This window comes from Cynocephalus volans, chromosome 6 (assembly GCF_027409185.1).
Source record: "Cynocephalus volans isolate mCynVol1 chromosome 6, mCynVol1.pri, whole genome shotgun sequence".
Lineage (NCBI taxonomy): Eukaryota > Metazoa > Chordata > Mammalia > Dermoptera > Cynocephalidae > Cynocephalus > Cynocephalus volans.
The window spans coordinates 52,389,226-52,412,125 of record NC_084465.1 but is presented as its reverse complement, the minus strand read 5'-3'; the positions used below and the strand labels follow the sequence as shown (position 1 = coordinate 52,412,125).

At 42.3% G+C, this 22,900-nt stretch overlaps 1 protein-coding gene across 2 annotated transcripts in view; it reads left to right on the top strand.

Moving 5' to 3' along the window:
- The window catches only part of MAGI2 (membrane associated guanylate kinase, WW and PDZ domain containing 2), a 1,312,517-nt gene extending 1,298,525 nt beyond the window's left edge, over positions 1–13,992 (top strand). For both annotated transcript variants that reach the window (XM_063101323.1, XM_063101322.1), the window contains one exon: positions 13,346–13,992. In XM_063101323.1, the coding sequence (XP_062957393.1) occupies positions 13,346–13,992 (647 nt within the window). The remainder of the gene's footprint in view (positions 1–13,345) is intronic.
- The last annotated feature ends 8,908 nt before the right edge of the window (positions 13,993–22,900 follow it).

The window sequence follows — 22,900 nt, the reverse complement described above, 5'->3', positions numbered from 1 at the left end:
AACTTAAGTTAATGAAGTCTGAGGTCAACCTTGGGATAGTGGGAATGAACCTGAGTGACATTCAGAAAGAAACACTGAGGGAACTTAATGACTCATTATATAGAGAGCATAAGGGAAAGGGAATGTTGAAGAGATTTAAACATTTCCACACTGGATAGATCCAAATCTGCTTGTCCTCCAGTAAGTATTCCCAATCTCAATTACGTCCCCACCATCCATTGTCACACAAGCTGGGATCTGAGAGTCACTCAGGACTCCTTTGCTCACCCCTACCTCCACCCATCTCCTAAGTCCTGTTATTTCCCTCCCCCACATGCCTTTAAGAGCTGATCCCTCCTGCCCTGCCCCATCCCTTCCCATCTCTCACCTGCACAGTAGACCAGCCTGCGACCATGACTTCTTCCTTGGTCTTGTCTCCCCATCAGCACCCTGTACCCCATCCTCCACCCCAGTGACATAACACACACCTCTGATGACCAGGCTTTAGGCCCTCCAGTGACTCTCCAACTCCTGCACGATGAACTCCACAGTCCCTGGCATGGCCTATATAGGAAGCTTCTCCTGGCTTCAGCTTCTGCCTCTCCACACTTCACAGCCTGCGTTTCTACCGTGGAATCTATTTGGAGTCCCCTCAATATCATGCACATAGCACAGAACTCGAACACATGAATGAGTGAGTGACTGTATGAATGTAGGGAAATCAGAATTGTGTGGCTGATTCTGAAAAAGAATGAAAAGCTTAGTTTGGGGTGTATAAAAGTGCAAGATTTGTTTTTTCTCTTTTTAAAGCAGGCAAGAGCTGGACATGATTCAAAGTAAAAGAGAAGGAATAACTTAGAAAAAAGGCCAACTATTGAAGAAATAATGGATGATTTTGCTGCTAATGATAAAATTATAATCAATCTAGTCTTCATTTAAGACCATTTCTCAGGGAGGCATCCCTGAGCCCCTAAATGAGGTTAGCTCTATCCTAAATGTTTCTGTAGCTCCCTTTACATTTTTTTAAATTTTCTTTTTATGATACATCACATTTAAGATCACTTGTTCTATGTCCACCTCCTATATTAAGCTCCATAAGAGCAAGGACGTCACTTTATTCATGCAGAATTCCCAGCATTGAACACAGTTCCTGGTACAAAGTAGATGTTCAATATTAACTAACTACAAGATTAATAGTATTTCTCCACCCTAAGAGTAATTATGCTTCTGCTTGCCAGTACCAATAAGGTAAAAAGAAATGTAATTTGTTGATAAAAGAATCTAAGACAACATGATACTCTGATTAAAGCAACACACAGTGTTTTAATAATAAGTTTTAATTCAGTGTAATTTATTTGTCAATATAAGTGAATTGTCTGTCTGTTTAGATAAAGAGGAGGGATTACCCTGATCACTCTCTTGCTTAAAGACCTTTTTGGCTCCCCATTGTCTGTAGGTGACGGTCTCACTCGTCAGGTGGCACACAGGGTCCTCTCACCATTCCCACAACAGCCCATCAAGCTCTGCACTTGCTGATCCCACTTTCTGGAATACTCTTCCCTACTCTCCGCATCTAGTAAATTCTTATTCTCCCTTCAAACTCAACTAAAACCTTCCCTGAGTCCCACATGCATAACAATCGACTCTCTCCCACAGCACTCTGTACGTGCCTCTGGAAGTCTGGAAATCTGAGATAGTATGCTATGAGCTCCTTGAAGGCACTAATTGTATCTTGTTCATCTTTACCTCTCTGGTGCCTTGCACAAATCAGTTCATTTTCTAGTGAATAAATATAAAAGAAAACCCCGAGTCCTCCTTGAATGCTCTTTCCTCACACCTCAAATCCAGTCCATCAGCAGGTCCAATCTAGTCTGTCTTCAAAAAGATATCCTGAATCTGAGCCCTTCTCACCACCTCCATCACTACCACCCAAGTCCAAGCCACCATCATTTCTTGCCTGAGCTGCCACAATCTCCTCTGACTGGTTTTCTTGAGTCCATCTTTAATCCATTCTACACACAGCGGCCATGTTGGCCTTTTAAAATATCATTCCTCTGCTTGAAGCCATCCAATGGCTTTTATCACACTTGGAATAAAATCCAAACTCCTTACTGGAGTCCTATATGATCTCACGCTTCCCCTGTCCTATGTCCCAGTCCTTCTTGTCATTGCATGGACACGCCAGGCCCTCTCTCATCAGGATCTTGGCCCTTGTTCTATCTGCCTAGAGTGATCTTAGCCCAGGTGTCCACATGTCTTGCTCCCCCTCTGCGTTCAAGTCCCTTCATCATGTCACCTTCCCTGACCACCCTGACTAAAGCAGCACTGCACGTCACCTTCCATCTCCTCAATGTACCTTACTTCTCTTCATTGCATTGATCTGCATCAGACTTTCTTTGATTACCTATTTGTGTCTTAATTTTCTGTCTCTTCCACCATGACAGTAAGGTCCATGAAGACAGGAATTTTGCTTTCTTAACAGTTGTATTTCCAGTGCATAGGCCTATATAATACACAAAGTAGATACTCAGTACACGTTTGTTGAATGAAAAAAAAAAGGATAATAGAGCAGCTGGGTACTGTGTGTCCCAACAGGGAGAGATGAGTGAGAAGAAAGAGTCTTGAGAGGTAAAGATGGGTACAGAAAAAAAAATTGTCAAAGGGCAGCCTTGCTGAAATATAATAATAATAAAACTGGACAGCTCCAGACACAAGGGCTCTGCTTCCACTAATTCATCGTCTTTTAAAACAACCAGAATTGTTTAAAAAAAAAAAAAAAAAAAGGTGGGAGGGCATGCTGATGGGGATATGGCTGCACACCACTTGTGAGGCCTTAGTCTAGAAATTTAGAGGTGAATTAATCTTATGCCTGAGTCCTGCCCATAAGTGGTTTACAGAGGAAATGAAGGGATCGTGAGGAAGGTCTGGTCTGAGTACCCCAGAGTATGGATTAACTGGAGTCCAAGAGTATCCTCTGAATAACTCATTTCCACTTCTTCCATCTTTGGCAAGATGTGGCTGTTAACAGTTTCCATCACTTCTCTCATGAAATAGGTACCTTGTGATTGATTATTCTCATCCCTTATTTCAGCTCCTGCCACTTCAGACAGGGCTGTATTTCTGTGATGAAGAACATGATTCTAGAAAAGCTTTGAGATTAAAGGTGACTTCTAAAGTTTAGAATAAAACCTTTTTGATTCAGATTCTTCTAACACTGTGAATTTGGAATTCATTATCAGTTTCATTGGGCTGAGGCTTCTCTTGGTCCAATGGTGAGGGAAGCAAATTAGTGGTGGAAACATTATTTGCAGAAGATGGAACCAATTTAAAAAGACTTCTTCACACCCAGGCTTATAGACATTTTATCAACACTACTAATATTTTTCCATTTTTTAAATTGAGGTCTAATTTACCCACAGTGAAATTCACCCTTTCTAGAGTACAATTATATGAATTTTGGGGGAAAAAAACACATACAGTTATATCATGACTACCATAATCAAGATATAGGATACATATATAGGCTCCTCAAATTCTCTCATTCTCCATTGTAGTCCAGCCTCTTCCCACACACAGCCCCTGTAAACCACTAGTCTGTTTTCTATCTTTTTAGTTTTGTCTATCTGATAATGTCATATAAATGGAATCATACAGTATGTAACTTTTGAATCTGGTTTCTTCTGCTGAGCATAATGCAAATAAGATTCACTCTTGTTGCTGAGTGTATGTTATTTGTCCCATTTCACAGCCAAGTACTATTCCATCGTACCACCATGTGCTTATCCGTTCACCAGGTGCTTATCCGTTCACCAGGTGATGGACATTTGGGTGGTTTCCAGTATTTAGTGATTATGAACAAAGTCATTGTAAAAATTCACATAAGTTTTATTTCACCCAGGTAGATACCTTGGAGTGGGATTGGTGGGTTGGGTTGTAACTAAATGTCTAAATTTTTAAGAAACTGTCAAACTGTTTTCTAAGTGGCTTTTCCACCTTTCATTCCCAACAACAATCTGTGAGAGTTCTAGTTGCTCTGCATTCTTGCCAGTTATTTCAGTCGTGGTGTTGTATAATTTCAGCCATAGTAGTAGATGTGTAGTGGTATCTCATTGTGGTTTTAATTTTCATTTTCCTGCTAATGATGTAGAGCATCTTTTTATGTGTTTACTTTCCATCCGTCTGATCATTTTGGTAGGGTGTCAATTCATATCCTTTGCCCATCTTTAAAATGGGATTCAAACTATTAATTTAATAGCTAACATGTGGATAAACATTCATATATGGAATTTCATTTGATCTTCACAACTCTGAAAGAGAAGTAGAGTAGGCATTATTTCACTTTCCAGATGAGAAATTGAGACTGAAAACAGGGACATGACTTGCCCAAGTTCACACCAAGTGGCAGGACTAGAGGTAGAAGCCTGGCCTCGCAATTGACAATCGTTCTACCCCAAGTTGCCGACTTACTCTTCCTGAAAACAAGTAAGGCAAAGCTCCACTCAGCAGGACTATGAACTGCCAGCTGAGGCTCCAGGTGACTGAGTGCCCCAGCAAAACTATGAAAAGGTAAAAGCCTGTCCTTCCCTGCTGTGTGACAGATGGTTCCAAGCCAAAACTCTAGCAAAACTTTCCTGTGCTTTATTCTCTTCTCTTGAGTCCAACTCCCAGCTTCTAGTCCTTAGAAAACAATCTGTTAAGCAAATCTTCTCTGACTTCTTCCTCTTCTTACCACCTGACTAGAGATTTTTGCATTTTAATGAGGGCTTTGAGAGACACCACTTCTTCATGCAGTGATTTTCAAACCTTTCTGTTAAAGCCTCAAGCGTCCCAAGAAATGGCCTACAGGGCCACTGTGGATAGGAGTGGGGGAGGGTGGCAGGAGGATTTGGATCCACCCTGTCTAAACAAAACAGTTTCATTTTTATCTGTTTTACATATTGGGCTTTCAATTAAGATTTTATTTGAAAAGGAGGATGTGTTACTTTCCAAAAAACTTTGAAAACCACTGCCTCAAAGCCTCTCTTTAAATATTTGAAGGTAAGAAGGCCTCCAACCACCATTGAAATACTTAATACATGCTTGAAATAAATGAACTAGCATATTTCTCATATATCCTAGAGTACAGGTATTTTACTAATTGAGAGTGATCTCTGGGCATCCCCACATCTCCAGACCAATCTGGATTAGAGCTGAGTTTCCTAAACTGTGCTCCATGACACACTTCTGATGAGTTATACCCAGACATCAACTCCCCTCAGCCCTTGGGCATTCAGGAAGGGCTTGATCTCTTCACATCTTGACCATTTTCATTTTTCTCCAGTGCACTAGGTACTATCCTTTTCTATGTGTGTCCTGTTGTGGAAAGAGTCAGAAAGCACTAAAATGGAGGAGTGGTTTGGGCTGGGATTCCGGGGTTATGTAGTCAGTAGTCCTGATTCTCACTTACTAGCTGAGTGGTTCTGATAAATTGCTTAATTTATGTAAACTTTCATTTCCTAATCTGTGAAATGGGAATAATAATACCATACTTCTTAGAACTATTGTGAGAATTAAACACATGAAAGAAAGTGAGCCAAGATGCCGGGTACCGTTCAAGCTTTATTAAAGAAAGAAATCTGCCAGGCTGTACTCAAAATGAAGGACAGCCCCAACAATGGGTTTGCAAGAGTTTATATTAGCTTTTGGGTGCGAAATGTACTGGGGGAGGGACCATTAGGTTGATGTAACTGGGTGGAGAACTGTGACGATGCCCAAGCTGGAAAGTTGTTTCTAAGTCAGGAGGCTTCTTGTAAAGGGAAGAGGGGAGGGGCTTGGTGCTGGAGTGGAAGATGAGGCCAGCAGTTATTTCATGCTAGTGCTTATTGTGTGCCCAATGGTGCCAGCCACGTCCAAAATCCATCAACACACACAGCACAGTTCCTAGTACATATAAAGCTCCATTATTAGCAGCCCCACCTAGACCTGAGATTTGCCATAGAGGTAGCTAAAACTCACCACAGATTTATTGCTGCACCTTTGATTACAGTTTGAAAATGACTGTAAATGTAAAGCTTCAGTAAGCAAATATGGTCACCATTTTACACGTTATTAATGTTTATAACACCCAGTTTACATCTCTCTGGTAATAAAGGTGAAACAAATACATGTTTGAAGGCCATTAACAATGGCTCCAAACTGGAAACAATGCTTCAAAAAGAGCAGGAGCAAAGTAAAATAATTTCTTTCAAAAATTTTTAAATGCACATTTTTTGGTTTATACTTTGTTGCAAAAAGCAATCACCTTAGTGATGGTTGAACAGATCCAAATGAACCATTGTAGTTTGAACGCAATCCTTAAAAAGTTTTTTTCTGAACACCAAAATGACTGCACATTACTGTCCTTTGATCTACCCTAATCATTTTGATATTTTCCCATAATAGTCTAAATTAGAAGAAAATAGATTTCAACACAACCACATCAGTATTCTCTAACGCCAGCCAACTATAAGTTGTAACAGAAAAGGTTTTTATAAGAAGTAACACTTACCAAATCCATGGATATTTTACAGAATAATTTTGTCATTGGAGCAGTAAAAGAATTTATGTCTCAAACTGATTCAGTGTTTCCAATATCTAATGTGAGTATTTTCAGTTCAGTCCAGGTGCAAGGAGGGATGTTCTGTGAGGGATGTTTTTTAAATATGTAGTATTATCCCTCCCCTTAAGAAATCTGATATTATTGTTCTCTGATTCCAGCTCACATTTCCAGCATTTTCACAAATCAATGCTCTAACCATAGTGATTGTCCTTCTGTACCCAAGGTTCAAACACAAATAGCATTTCAGAGTCTCCAGTACGAATAACGATGGACTGGCTTCTGCCAATCACTTTAGATGGAAGTTTCTGTTACATTGCCCCAGGAGAAGAAATGAGCCCCCATTTCTCAATCAGAATAGCAGATAGTAAAGTGATGGTGTTTCAGGTGAGCTTGTAGAACATCACCCAATTCAGAAAGCCATTCAATGACCCTGCTCCATTACCTGCCAGCTGTGTGGCCTTGAACAAGTTATCTGTGTCTCAGTTTCCTCTTCTGTAAAATGTGTCAGTTTATGTGTATTAACCTGAGTTAATACATTTCAAGGCCTTAGAAGAGTTTCTGGCACCTAGTAACAACCTCAGTCAGTGTTAGCTATTGCCATTATTAGTAGTACTGATGGGAGTAATACTATTAATATCTTCCTAAACACCCTAATCCAAAAGTCAGTCATTAGGCCCTGGGTCCTAGCCCTGTACTGAGAAGAGGAAAGCTACGTAGGAACCCGTGTGCAGGGTTTAGGGGGATCACCCAGCCCAAAATTGGAAGCCCTAAAGCCATTGGTGAGGTATGGGGTAGATGACAGGCTCTCTTCTCTCTGCCACAACCTCTGGTTCCCTTCTAATGGTTTCTCCCTTAATCTTCAGCACAGGATAAAATGAACTCTTCCTTGATTTGGGTTATGCTTTCCCCTTCTGAACAAATTTTTGCTGGAGATAAGGGCCACCTGAGAAAACCAATAATGTAGATATTTATTTTACTGCAACAAGCAGTTTATTCCTGGAAGGTCAGCTCTCTGGTTACTGTCACTTGGGTTATATTGCACAAAATAAACAAGCTGTTGAAACACGGTTCCTGTAGATGAAGATTTTTATCTCTAGCAAGTGAAAAGTGTGCATTTTATTTTTCAATATCACAGGGCTAAGATAATTTAAGAGACCATACATCTTTTAACTCAAAAATAATGGTATGTGTATGTATACTAATAATGTGCACTTATGTATTAACCAGTCTATTTTCCAGGAGAGGTCCAAAATGGCTAGGAGTGACAGTAGGGGTGTCAGATATACAGGTTCATCTGAACATTCCCTGGCACATTGGTTAATGACTCCCCAGAGATGAAGCTCCTTTAAGCAAAGCCATTACGTTATTTCAGCAGATAAGATTAACAGGAGAAGTAACATCTGTAAAAATGGAGAACCTATTTGCCCTTGGAACCAGAGCTTCTCTTTAACCCTCTCCATCTCAAGTGGCCACCAATCAAGCTGAGAATTCTTCCCAATGCGCTTTCTGTCGCTGGCTTCCTCCTTCTGCGCTCTTCCCACCAAACTCAGTCATTTCCCCTCCCACTTTAAATATACATCACCATGACACCACCACCGATCAAAACCGATCAAAGTCACAGACACAAACCTGTTTTTGACAGATTATACTTTAAATGAAAATCATTTGCCGTGAAGTGTTTCGTCAAGTAAGCATTTGGTTTCGAGTCTTCAATTTCTATTTGTGAAATAGACTTATTTGTTCATTAAATATGCATCAAGCTTATATTTTTGTGTGTCAAGTACTATGCTAGCTATTAAGTACATTATGATAAACAAAACCAATGTGGTCATTGTCCTCATGAAGCTTATGGCTAGTATTTGAGACCGATGTTAATCAAATAAGTAAGCAAATATATAATTACAAATGATAACTACTATGAGGAAATAAAAACAGGATGCTCTTGAGGAAGGTAGAGGATCACTGTAGATTGGAGTTCTCTGGGGTTACATTTAAGAGTCCTAAAGGATGAAAACGAGTTTGCCATGTAAAAACGGGGAGAGCCTTCCTGAGCAGAGTCAACAATGATGTTCCAGAATACAAAATGAGCTTGGCTTGTTTGAGGAACTGGATGGAGACCAGTGTGGGTGGAGAATAGGGGAAGAAGGGAAATGAAGCTTGAGAGGTTGGCAGGGGCCAGATGGTGCAGGCTTTTGTAGACTATGTTAATAACTCAGATTTTAATCTAAGAGCAATGGGAATCCACTGAAAGTTTTAAGCAAGGACATGATCTAATTAATGTCTCAAAGAGATTATTGCAGATGCTTTACAGAGAATCATTTGGAGGTGGGCCAGAGTAGAAGGAAAGAACAGAGTGGGTTATTGTACCAGCCCATGTAAGAAATGATAGCTCGGCAGGCTGATCCCTTGGATATGGTAACTAGGGTAGTTGTCCTGGGGAGGGTGTGTGGTTCATAGTACACTACACTTAACTTCTCTTTTCTGAGCAGCACTGAAATTTATGTTTGAAATTTCTGTCTTCAACAGTATCCCCAAGGGCTTATGAAAGATGTGCACACTGTGGCCTTCTCTTAACTGTGATTGTCTTGAGCAGTCCACGCAGGTTGCCTCCTTCCAGGGACTGCCCTGTATGGTGAATTACTGTAGCGAAAGTGAAGGTGAAGATAAGTTGACAGAGTCCACATATATTTGAAGAGAAGACTACTAAGACTTGCAGGGACAGTGTATTTGTGAGGCAAGGGAGAGAAGTGAATCAAGGATGACTCCAAGTGATGATTGTGGCACTCACCAAGATGGGGAGATAAGGGAGAGAGTGCAGAATAGGCTTGGGCAGAATAAAAGAAAAGATTTCTATTTTGGACTTGTTAGATTGAAGATGCCAATGAACTATCCAAGTAGAGATATCAAGAAGGCTGAGCAAGTAGCACAGAACTCAGCAGAAACATTTGGGAGTATTGTTGTACAGAAGCTACATGAATAGACAGACGAGAACACCAAGGAGAGACTATGGAGAAAGAAAATTACCTAAGACCAAGCCCTAATGAGGTCAGTTGAAAAAAGAGCAACCTGCAAAGTAAATTGAGAAGGAACTGCCACAAAGGCAGGATACATGGCAAGAGAATGGAAGTAGTCAGCGGGGTGACAATGTGGTGAGATAAAGTACTGAGATGAATTCAGAGAGGTACCGTCTGGATTTGACAACAGAAAGATCATTGGTGACCTTGATAAGAGCGGTTTCACTGGGGTGGGGGTGGGAGAAGGCAGGCTGAGGAAGCCAGTTTGGAATGAAAGGCTTTTTCCTTTCTCTTTTCAGCCACTGGGCCTGGAGACATTGTTTGGATAAAAGGGCTGCAGAAATCCCAGCAGGCCAGACATGGCTGATTTTGTCTTTCTGGGATGTGTCACTCTGTTATTTCTAATTTTAGTTAGAACATCTCAGACAGGAAGGATGCTGTGGAGCACATCTTCCTCGGCAACCACTTCATAAATGAACGTGATCACACAGGGTAGCCCAGGCCCAGGTTCAAGAAAGAAGGAAGGAAGGAAGAAAAGGAAGGAAGGAAGGAGAGAGCGAGGTTGGGAATAGGGAGAAAGAAAGGAAGACAGGGAAGGAAATACATGGTCTAAAGAAACCAGAACTAAGTTTGATTAATTCTTCTGGCTATTGGGTGTCAATACTTCATGAAAACTAGAATTTGAAATGTTAGAGAAGGGCTCTTCCTGTCCCCCACAATTCGTGTCACCTTGATGAGGCAGGTGTTAAAGGGCCGCCTGCTGAAGAGGCCGTTGGTGCTTTACGGAGTTTTGCAGGCTCATGCCTGTGCGATGCCACACGTGTGGTGTTGAACTGCAGAGCTCCTGTGCAGAAAAGCACAAAACATTAAACCTCACATATAAATGTCCTTCCTTTAAACCATTTTTTCTTTATGATCTAGTTAATTTTAATTTCTGATTAATATTCTTAATCAGCGGTAGCTTGGAACATTTTGACTTTTAGTTTCTCCCACTGCTGAATATTTAATGATCTATAAACAAACTTTTGATAAATCTTTTTATAATAAGAGGAATCCCTTAGTATTTGTGGATAATCTTACTTGTTAGTTTATTATATGGAGAATCACTGGAGTTGGGCACGAGTAGAAGGAAAGAGATGAGCATCTCCCTGCATCTCAGAAGTAATTTCAGGCCAGCTATGGGTGGACATTTATATGTGCGGTTTAATATTTTCCATTTTTCTGCACAGGAATTCAGCAGTTCAATGTCAGACATGTGGTAAGTCAGATGTTCAGAAATAAATGCTAAGTATTCCGTTCAGTAATGGGATCCAGTGCCTGTTGGTCAGCAGTGGCCACTGAGCATGTCCATTTCACATGCTTTGATCCTATTTGCAAGGTGACTTCTTGGGATAATTTTCTCAGTAAGTAAAAAGAGTAAAGAAACCCAAAATTTTACTCCTGGCTGACCCATTTTGCAATCTTGGTCAAATTATTTAACCTTTCTCTATTTCAATTCCCCCTTCAGGAAATAGTGTGAATAATATTAACCTTCTCCCTGTATCTCAGAAGTAATTTGAGGCTAGCTAATTGACTCCACCATATGTGGTGTAATGGTGGGGAAAAGAGCTATTAAAATGTGAAATATCATTACCATGGTCCACGTCAGAGATTACCACTGCACAAGCTACCTTCTAGTTAGGCCTTTTGAAGACCACTTTTAACTCTTCTAGGCAATATCATCATATTGGTGAAGCTGCCACCATCTATCATTCGTTCATTTTTAAACTCTCAGCCAAAAGTAGCACATATTCCAATTTTCATTCAATACATTTGCATTTCAGATTTCAGAGGATTCTTTGAGGAAACCAAGGATACCTAGGCATAGCAAAACCACACCTGGCAGTCAAAACATGTGGGAATGACTGGCTGATTGCACCTTTTCAAAACATCACCTGCAAATGTGCTACTTAATGCGGCAACTTCCACAGGAGCCCAGTCCATAAGTAGGCAGCCACTGGGGTACAGAAGAAAAGTATTTCTCAACTATGTGCAAATAATGGTCATAAATCTCCCGTTGCAAGGTGCTTTTCCCGTAGAAAGTGCATGTCTCACATCTGTGAGGTTGGATGTTTGACCCCTATCTTATAAAGGAAGAAACAAGCTCAGAGAGATCTAGTGGTTGGGCCAAAATCACATTGCTGGGAAACAAACGCCAGAGGCAGGGTTATATTCCAGATCTTCTGATGCTTTTCTAGGACTTTTTACTCACCATGTGAAAATAATAATGGACACCAATCTATGGAATGAAGAAAGGTAACACTGTGCCCGAAATACTCCATTCAAATTTCACATCAAAGGAGAAACTTTTGTATAACTGATTTGATATTCTAAAGGTGGCCAGAATTATTGGAAAAATCGAGCCCACTGCCCTCTTCCTCCTCTTATCTCTTTATGAATCAGTATCAAAGGTACCATATAAGAATCCTCAACTCTAACACAAAGTTGACCCTTGACATTCATAAACTGAATATGGGCAAGGATCCCTGATATTTCTGGCACATGTTACAAAGGCAGAGAGTTGAATCATTTGCACTGAGGCTGGTGTGTGGGGCCGAATCTCTTAGCTAGTGAGCAAGGCACATTGCCTCCCAGAATTCAAACATCAATGTGGCTTGTTTCCCACTCATGAACATACACCAATTCCATGGAGAAAAATTATACTCTAGAGTGATATCACGAAATTTGAGCATTTCCAAAGGTCATGGGACATATTCCTTACAAACAGCAAGGGTTCACTGTGTTGGATTTCTCTGCTTTAATTTCACCTTAGTGGCCAGAACTCAAGGGTGATGTTATTGCTCATAATAGTAACTAACCCATCTCAGATTCCTAACACATCTGTCCTCTTTCTACTTAGCCTCTGACCAGCCATTGCTTTAAAAAAAAAAAATCATCTCTCATTTTTATCATTCTATTTTATATGTGTTTTGATGTTGTAAACTGTCTTAGATACTTTTTGGAAGCAGAGTTTAAATCCTAAATAAATGTTGAAACTAGGCTTTCTAGATAGAATTATTTATCTTAGTCCTGGGGCCTCCCACAACGTTAGAAGTACTAAAAAGAATGAAGGACAACGATTTTTGAAAGGCAAGACAATGACAGTTTTTAGATGAATTTATCCAAATTCTGAAACTATCTTACAGTAGCCAAGAATTATGCTCTGAGTGACACCTAATGGTTGAGAAAGTCTCTCCCAACTTCTCAGAGAGGACTCAGACCGATGTTTCTCACAGCTCGGCTCTAGGGTTATCTTCTTCAGAATCCTCTGGGTGCCTGTTAAAAATGCAGATTAATTCCCAAACTTCATGCTGATGGAATCTCCGATTCGGTCCCAGGGAAATCTGTATTTTTCACCATCACCCAGGTGATTCCCGATGTATACTCGAGTTCGAGAACCATCGATACAGGTGCTACCAAGTCTGACGTCCACCCAGCACTGTCGAACCTAATACAGACATTTCAGGAAGTTAGAAGGCGCCCAACAGGCGAAGGGCCTAGGCCGGGGCTTGGCGTGGGCCTCCTGGTCTACCGGTGGGGCGGGAGGGTAGGAAACAGAAAACCCCGGGGCGCGGCCGGCTGCCCTGTTGGCAGTGAGGGCGGGGGCGGCGCTGGCTCGGGACCTTGACAACAGCCGCCGCTGGCTGCCCGCCCTTGTCGCTGGCGCAGGGGGAGGTGGCGGGAGCGTGGGCCCCGGTGCCGCGCGGCCGCTAACGCCTGTGCTTGCCGTCCACAGACGAACCCAGCGCCTGGAGCTCTCCCGCTGCCGCCGCCCCAGGTCTGCCGGAAGTAGGCGTCTCGCTCGAGGACGTCCTCTCTCCATTCTCTCCATCACATCCAGCCCCACCCTCCGACCCTTCCCACCAGATAAGCCCAGACCCGACTTGGGATATCAAAAGGGAACACGACGTTAGGAAACCAAAGGAGCTTTCGGCCGGCGGCCAGAAGAAGCAGCGCCTCGGGGAGCAGAGGGAGCGCTCGGCGAGTCCGCAGAGGGCCGCGCGGCCGAGGCTCGAGGAGGCGCCCGGCGGCCAGGGGCGGCCCGAGGCCGGCAGGCCCGCCTCGGAGGCCAGGGCGCCCGGGCCCGCGGCGGCGGACGCGGCGGACGCGACGCGAGCCGGCGGGAAGGAGGCTCCCCGCGCCGCGGCGGGTCCCGAGCTCGGCCGGCGCGAAGGCCCCGGGGCCGCGCCCGCGTTCGCGGGTCCGGGCACGCGGGAGGCCGAGGGCAGGGCGGGCGCGCGCGCGGGCTCCCGGCAAGGCCCGCGGCCCCCGAGCGGCGCCCCCTTGCGCAAGGCGGCCGTGGCTCCCGGGCCCTGGAAGGTCCCCGGCTCCGACAAGCTGCCGGGCGTCCTCAAACCCGGCGCCTCGGCCGCCAGCAGATGAGCCGCGCGGCCGCGGCCCGCCCGCCCGCCTCGCCGCGGGCCGTTCTTCTTAGGTCCCGTCTCACGGCGTTTTAAGTTATTTTCACTGTCACACGCGTAGATCCACGAGGCACCAAGGCCTGGGAGCATCGACGTGAAGTCCCACGTGTCCGATGAGCACGGGCGGCCACCCGTCCACGCGCAGACCTAAACTGATCCTAAAGCCCCGGCTCCATTGTAGGGGCTTTGGCAGCTATGGAAGAACCAAAATAACGTGACGAACACCACAGAGAGACAGTGCAGTGTGTAGCTTTAGTAAAAAAGAAAAAATTACCCCCACTGCATGAAGGATCGGATGTCATCCAAACTTTGTATCAAGAAACTGGACAAGCTAAGAGCAATCACAAACTGGAATATCGCCTTAAAAATCAAACTGCACGGAGCAAGCTGAAACTGAGACAAGATTATATCTTTTAATTGATCTAAAGTGTTGTAAATAAATTGTTCTTGACATATCTAGACAGGGGTTAAAGGGTTTCTTTGAAACATTCAGAACTGTTCGCCCATGACATGTTTCCATGGCTCGCCCTTGGCGTCCGTCACCGGTATTAGCACCGTTCCCTGCGAACTGCAGGATGGGTTAGAGATCTAGTGAATTCATTGGTGTGATGCCATTTTTGCTGCCATTTCTGTGATCAAATCATATTTCTGTACATTTTCAGTGGTAGGGGGAAAAAAAGGTTTTAAAAGTTGTATCCTAGGGAAGTTTGCCGTAAGTCAGTATTTTGCAGTTTAGCTCATAGATCTTAATTGGTTTTCCTCTAAAATATGAATCTTATAATTGAAGGACCACAATTTGTTTAGTCAAGATTGGCAACGCTGCAGTTCCTTTATGAAAAGGCTTTCCTGTTGTTCCAGGCTAGCAGAGATAGATGGCTTCTTTGTCAGCAATGTTATATTTCACTTATTGTCTCATTTTAAACTCTCTTCCCTTGACTTTATTTGCACTTTGACAGAGCAGAGGCAAATTATTTGTCCTATATTTCTCAGATTATAATGAATCTCTAATATTAAAAAATGTTTATTATAACCAATTTATTTTCATTAAAGAACATGAGTCTTTTTAGCATTCCTTTCTGCTTATCTTTCTTTCCTGATTCTTTCTCCTTTTGCTTCCATTTGGTTTACTTTTGTCTTGTATTCTTTGCCAATTATTTATTTCATTAGCATCCCCCAGATGTTTCTGTTTATAGTCATAGATTATGATTGATCTAGTAAAATTTTGAGTCTTTCCTTTCTTCCCTGCTGTTTTAGTATTTCTTTTTAAAATGTTAGCTTCAATTAATTATCTGTTGGTACTTATTGTAGCTCTACATATTAAAAGGCAAATGTTTCTGAAGGCAATTTCTCTTTGATATGCCCTGAATGAATGAGGCTTCATCCTTCCCATATTCCGCCCCTTACAAGAGTTCAAATGCAATAAGCCTCACCTCCCCGCACTTTAGTCAAAGAAGTAAAAGGCGGAGATCAGGTCCATCACACAGGTCACACATAATAGCCTCCCTTGACTGACTCTTTCCCTCTTTGTAATTGCAGTAACCTGAGCGCCAGCAGTTTAATTTCCATCAGGCATAGAGTAGTTTAGTTGTTTGACAAGAGGAGAATGTGGTTGAAAGCCTCAAATGAAGGGTCTTGCAGCTTGTAAAAGCAATTTCCAAAAATGAAACCCATTCATCATAAACAAAAGCACAAACACATGTAGCAGTTTATAATACTTTTGGTTTAATCTCAATTAGTCTTTCTCCCCTGGACTAGAAATCCAGTATAGTTTGCCATTAATTTATTGAATCTGGTTTTGGACAATGCTTCTGTAGTGTAGCTGCACGTCCTGGTACTGTATCCTCTGACCTTTATTTTCCATGTGTTACAAAAGGAAAAAAAATGAGATTACGCTTGCATAAACTCTAATTTGCACAGTTCACAGCTACTACTTGTGCAGTAATTGCTTTATGCAGCTGTAATCCATAACCTGTGAAGACAGCACATCATCTAAATCCCATTCCAAATAATATTTCTGTGTAGTGTTAGCTGTGAATTTACCCTGTACAGCTGTATCTCTATAAATATAATTCCATGTATTAATAGTCACAGAAAGACTGTAAGTGAGCAACTATTTTTATGAAACGCACCACTATGGATAAATTAACTTTTACAGAAATCTTGTTTACTGTATGATATTCTAAAACACTGTCAAATAAAATATATATCCAAAAATCTTTTCTTTTTCCAACTATATAGGCTGTGTGTTAATTTGAAATAGATAATTACTGGGGGTTAACTTAGTTTTTAAAAACTGCAGCTTTCATAAATGTTTAAGTTTAATGCCTCAAACAGGACTTCTTTGAAACTTGAATCTAAATGCAGTGGCATTACATGGGAAAGTTTGTTGGCTTTTTTGGCCCAAGTAAACTTAGAGTTTTCTCATAGACGGTCTAGTTGGTATTTGCCTGTCAGCTTATTACATCTTTTATGAATTGGCAGTATATTTCTGTTGCTTGCTACATTGATTGATACTGCACCTTTTTTCAAAAAGGATTTAAAGTATCAATCAACAATAAATTCCATCACTTTTTTTCCTTTTAATTCTCAAACGTTTTCATACAAAAATCCCAAAGAGTTCATGCAGAAGCCTTAGTGAGGAGCAGTGCATAGGTCCAAAATTAGTGGCCAAATATAGCTTTTGCTCTAGGGAGAAGGGAGAGTTCTGCATGGGCATTGGGTGATAACGACCCTGCCATCACAGAGTTTACAATCTAAAGGAACAGTTCTCAACCCTGGTCCTATCAAGACTTTTTCCACTTATGTCAATAGGAGACCTAAAATACCCAAAGTGTCAATCTTTTAGTCCAATACAAATTTTTAAATTAAATATGCTATGCATCACTTTCAGAAAAGGGAAGAGGTGACATGAAGTGTGAAATCAAACGCAAAATTTAAGATATTTGTAATAACTATATGCAGTTCTTCTATGAAATTATTGGAGAATAGCCCAGTGCAAGCTGAAAAGCAAAATATCTATAAAACAATGTAGTTAACAAGAGGGGTGTAAATATTAATAATGCACTGCTAATTGCCATTTTAAAAGAAAAACATAAAAACTATTAGGACACCAGAAAGATAGGAAATCAAAGACCAAAGGGAATAGGAGAGGGAAGGGGCCGGGACTGGGGTGAGGCAAGTGAAGCACCTGGCCTGGGCACCTCATCATGAATTCAAATGTCTCCAAGGTCAGGCAGGAAAATATGAAAACATGAAGGGAGCCAGGTGGGGACTGGGCCAAAGGACGAGCATGTCCTCCTCTAAAGCTGCCATTTGGTCAAGTCCAGTGTGAAATAGTTTTCCAGTTACTCAAGAGAAGAAAGAAAAAATGAACTCTATTTGAAATTGTACTTTTTTTAAAGTTTGACTAGTTTAGTTCACATTTTTAAGAAACGCTGAGTGAAAAGAAAAAAATAGGACCACATCAAACCATCTGCAGGCCGAACCTGGCCCACAGCCCACCAATTTGCAGCCGCTGTCTTGGAACAACAGCCAGGCCTTCGGCAGAGACCCCTTGCTTTCATCAGGGTCTGATTCACCTTCCCAGCAGTAAACAGCACAGATCGAGAGGTGGTAAAGCCTGTGGCTATTGAAGTACATACATGCCTGGAATAGCTTCAAATGTGTATTCTAAGCATGACAACTCTGCCAGAAACCTGACTGCTGTTCCTGCAGTGGAGGCAGATTTGTTGTGAAGCTAAAGAAACTGAAGCTGCATGAGCCCTGAACTTTATTTAAAACTTTATATTCTTAAAAAATAAAAAAATAAAAAAAATAAAATAAAACTTTATATTCTTTTGTAAATGAGTTCCTCCCAAATTGTGTAAGCTTGAGCTCCCCAAAGTTGAATCTACTCCTGCCTTCTTGATAATGCTATTTTTCAGGCCAAACTAATGGCAAAATTAAATGACTCATTACTGAAAGAATTTAGATTTAACAAGAGATTTCTTTTCAGACAACCATAGTGCCAGACAGGATCCCTGTAAAATCACGAGTGCTTTCCAAGTCTTAAAATAGTAAGGGTACTATGTCTAAAGATAATTCTGCCGCATGTCTGGTTCATGCAGGCCCCAATTAAATGTGTAGAGATTACGATTATGATTATTGATGGTAATAATAGCTGTGGTTGTAAACATTTGTGTATAAACAATGGAGCGACATCCTAGACTTAAGTTGAACCCTTGCTAGGCATTGGTCGCATATCACCCATGCAACTCAGTGATCAGGGACTTCACACAGCTTGAGCCTGTCCCACCACTCCTGGGGAAGGTGACTGGCAACCACAAACAACAGCTTTCTCCCTTTTTACGGGCTCTAAGAGTTTGATGGGATGTTTTCTTCTGATGAAATTGCCTCTTGGAGAATGATTTTACTTGGAAGATACTGGGACTCTGTGATGCAACAAAGTGACTCTTAACCTCCTTTCTTAAGTGGGAGCTAAATTTTTTAAAACCCTAACAAGGTGTGTCTGTGTGAAAGGAACTGAAACCTGCTCTGTGATTTTGTCCCAGGTCAGCTGACTTCACATGGAGGAACACACATCCCTGGGAGTACACATAGAGTTTCTAGGGGGTACACAGGCAGGGATAGCTTAAATAGAATCCATTTCCAGAACTTCAACTTCCATTTTTATGCATTCTAAACCTGTGGTATGCTAGTTCCCCATGCCCACATGCCCACATGCCCTTTGTGACATGACAAAGAAAGGACAGTTCTGTCAGTTGTCCTGCATTTTGTACTGTTCATTACCTCAAGGGATTAAACCTCTAGGAAGTTAAACAAAGGGACAACCGCAAAATGCAGCCCTCCTGAGTGAGAATCAAGAGGGCAAAGCACACAGCATCAGTAAGAAACATCAAAGTGGGCAACGCCCTGGCAGGATACTATCTGTCTAAGAATTAGCATCCGCATTCATTTGAATTTTCCAATAAAGTCAAACTTTTTCTGATTGGATGTGTGATTTGCCTATTATCTGGCTTACCACAAAGACTGGCTTTGCCAATAAGATTATATGGCAGATATTTCTCATCAATTAAAGGTATCAAATCTATAATTACAAGCTTTAAATATAAATATATTTAAAGCATGGATGAAAAAGGAATACATCCTTTGCAATATTTAAATTTGTGATTTAAAAAATAGAGATGTCAATTTAAAAGTGAAATTTGGTCTAGAGTTTTATAAAATTATTTCAGGGGCTATGTGAGTTAAAAAGAGCACTCATATAGGCAAACCTGCTTAATTTAGTATGATAAAATTTTTGAAATAGTTGTTGTGTCCTCTATATATAAAATATTACAGGTGAACAGAGCACAGGCCCTATTCTCAAGTTGCCTATAATCTAGTTAAAAGACCAAGACAATTAATACATGACAGAATGTGGTCCATGTGACAGTAAAAATGCAGGATTCTTGAGGATGCAGAAATGGTTAGAAGTCATCCTGGATAAGTGGCTTTTTAGTTGGGTTTTGAAGGATGGGTAGGATTTCAAGAGACAGAGGAGGCATAAGTGAGAGAACAGCCTGAGCAAAGTGTCAGTTAGGAAATTTGGAGGAAGGTTAGCAGAAAGGAAGTCGTTTATTTTGACTGAGTGTATGGGAGAGAAAGAGAAACAGAGACAGAGGGACGGGAGATTAAATGGAGAGGTAGGTTAGAGCTGATCACAAATGCTAGTAGTGAGCAGCAGAGGTCAGTAAAGGTCGCTGAGCACTTGGCTCTGGAAGTCGGTCTGACAGTCTTGTCCAGAGGGAAGTAGAGGTAGAAGAAGCTCTGGCAGATGCTTAACATCAGCCCAGGTGAAAGACTAGGAGACCTGCAAGGGCTCTCAAGGAGGGGAAACAAGCAGACTTCAGACTCTTTGGATGCCACAAGTTAGGGACAATCTCAGGCTTCAAGCTTGAGTGAAAAGAGAAAACGGGAGGAGGACCAGAGCTACAGGGGACATCACTAAGTTTTTGGACGTGTAAAGTATGAGGGGTTCTTAGGTCACCCAGATGGAAATACTTATCCAACCAATAATCATAGACTAAAGATGGAGCTGTTTCCCAAAAATGAAGTTCAGGTGAGAGACTGAGTCTAAAGATTTGGGAATCTACTCCCTAGAGCCCCACCAGGACCCACCTCCAGAGATTCTGATGTAATTGGTTGGAATGGGAAATGGTTGTCAGGATTTCTTTTCCTCAAGTAGCCTTCAAGGTTGAATAGCCCAGGATGAGAACCACTATCCTATAAGTAAAAGTCAACATGGTCTTCAAGGTAGAGAAAAAGCAAAGGGAAAAGGGACAGGACCTACATTTGGGAGGTGGGTACAGAAAGATGGGTCAGGGAAAGAGTAGACAGAGGGACTGGACACTGCACGGCCATGGAATCCCAGGGAGGAGAGGATTTTGACAAATTCCGAGTGAACATCAGTATCCACACCTGCAACGGTGTCACTTAGGATGAGGAGTAAGATGATCTTTTTTTTTTTTTTTGTGACCGGTAAGGGGATCGTAACCCTTGGCTTGGTGTCGTCCGCACCGCACTCAGCCAGTGAGCACACCTGCCATCCCTATATAGGATCCGAACCCGCGGCCTCAGCGCTCCCAAGTGCCACACTCACCCGAGTGAGCCACGGGTTCGGCCCGATGGTCATTTATTTTGATTGTTGGAGGTTCAAGAGACTTTTAGTAGGATGGTAAGTTTAGGTCATGCAGTGAATGAAGAGTAGGGAAGCAGGGGCTGGCACAAGAGCAAGAAGCACTGTCAGCTCAAAGGAGAAGCAGAATGGAAGGTCGGCGGTCAGTGGCTGGTTGGTTGGTTCTCAGTCTGGAGGTGACTTTTGCCTGCTCTCAGCCCAAGGGGGAGGACCTGATAGAGAGGAGGGGAGCTGGCTGTGGGGGCACAGGCAGTGGGTGAGGAGGCAAGAAGCCCTGGAGGAAATGGAGGTAGGGAAAGAAAATGGACATGCATGAGGGGTGGAGAGGGGACTTGGAAGGAGGACACTTTTATCATCTGGTAAGAACCAGATGATAGAGATTTGGAGAAGCACTGAAGAGTCCACATCATATACCTCTCATCTTTTCAGTTAGTTGAAATCTGCTTGAATTTGTAGACTGTACAGGTGACACTAGAGATGTGAAAAGAACAAAAAAGTATTCCTGAGAATCTTGAACAGGAGAAAGCAAACACAAAGAAGAAAAAAAATGAAAGAATGACGGAGGGCCTCTCCGGAGCTAACACCTGGAAGATCTAGAATTCAAACCCAGATCTGTCTTATTACAAAGTTTGGTATATAGTGCATGCTCAGTAAATGGCTGTTGAATAAATGAATTCTCCTTCCAAAACACTGTCCAGAGGGCAGAAAGTTGCTTAAGCCTCCCTGTGTATCTGCAAGAGTGTCTGAAGCAGACCGAGCTCTGCCTAGGACCTCCTGCGGCATCTCTTGCCCTGCCGCGGGGCACGTGTGGAGCCTTCAGCTAAGACAGCCTCACTCCAGGCTGGCCAGCAAGGACAGCGGGGCTAACCTCGCATTAAAACGGCAGAATTATTTCTCTGGGTATACGAGGGCACTTCAAAAGTTCACGGAAAGACTCTTACTATCTTTTACTTCTATTTCTCCACAAATTTTCGGAAATACCCACGTATACAGCAATTTCAAAGGATTATCATGAATATTTCCATTTGATCCTCACACTACATAAAACGGGAATGGGAAATCTTATCTTAAAAAAATAAAAATAAAATAAAGGGGAAAAAATTGAGAGAAATATTATCTTTTCACAGATGAAGAAGGAAGCTGTATGTCTTTAAGATTCCTTGCTCGCGATCACACAGCTACTAAGCAGCACAGTTTTCAGCTTCTAAATCCCGATCCAGGGCCCTTTCCATTACACCACAAGAGGAAGGGTGCAGAGAGAGCATGATGACAAGGCCACAAAGGGGAGGGCCAGGAAGTCAAGACAAGGAAAGGAGCAAGTCCAGAGGATGTCAGGAGTGGGTGAGGTGCACCGATAGAGATTGTAGGGACTCAAGACCGTAGAGCCAGGAGGGATGCTACAGAGAGGAAGATGAAGGGGTACAATTCCAAATGTGGGGTTCTTCTGCATTAATGTGATTAAATGACCCTTAGAATAAAGAATAAAATGTACTAATGAAAGTGGGATGCTCTCACAATATCTTTAAATACTTGCCTTAAGGCAAAGGCCACAGCAAAGGAAGTCTGCTGATCATTTGGAAGGGGAAGTGTCCTGTGCATCCACAGAAGTGTCAGCACGCGAAGAGTGCTTTGTTAAAGCAGCGACTGGGGAAAGATTTGACTTCTTAAAATCCAGGTGCCACCAGGAAAGACATGATCCAATTTATTTTTCCAGTCCTTAACAAGATAATAAAGAGCTGCACGTGCTTCAACTGGAATGGAAATGGAGTATAAAGAGAAATTCACAGAAAGAATGCTTCAAAACAGACAGCCCTGCTCACTACCCTTTCTTTTTTTTTTTTTTTTTTTTTTTTTCTTTCTTTTGTGGCTGACGAGATAGAGATGCTCACAGTGGGGATGGAGGGTGGGGGGTGGATTCCAGGCCTGAGGGAACCAGGATGACCAACTCACCCCAGTTTGCCACAGACTATTCTGCTTGGAAAACTGAAAGTCCACATTCCAGCAAACCCCTCAAACCTGGGCAAACTGGATAGTTTGGTCACCCTAGACGAACAGTGAGTAGACTGGGCTGGCACATCTGAGGACCTGGCAGAAGCCAGTCGCCAGGGTGCAGAGGAAGAGAGAGAACTCACCAGCACGAGGCTGGGGGCTGCAGATCACGCAGAGCCTGATAGGCCTTGGCCAGGCTTTGGGC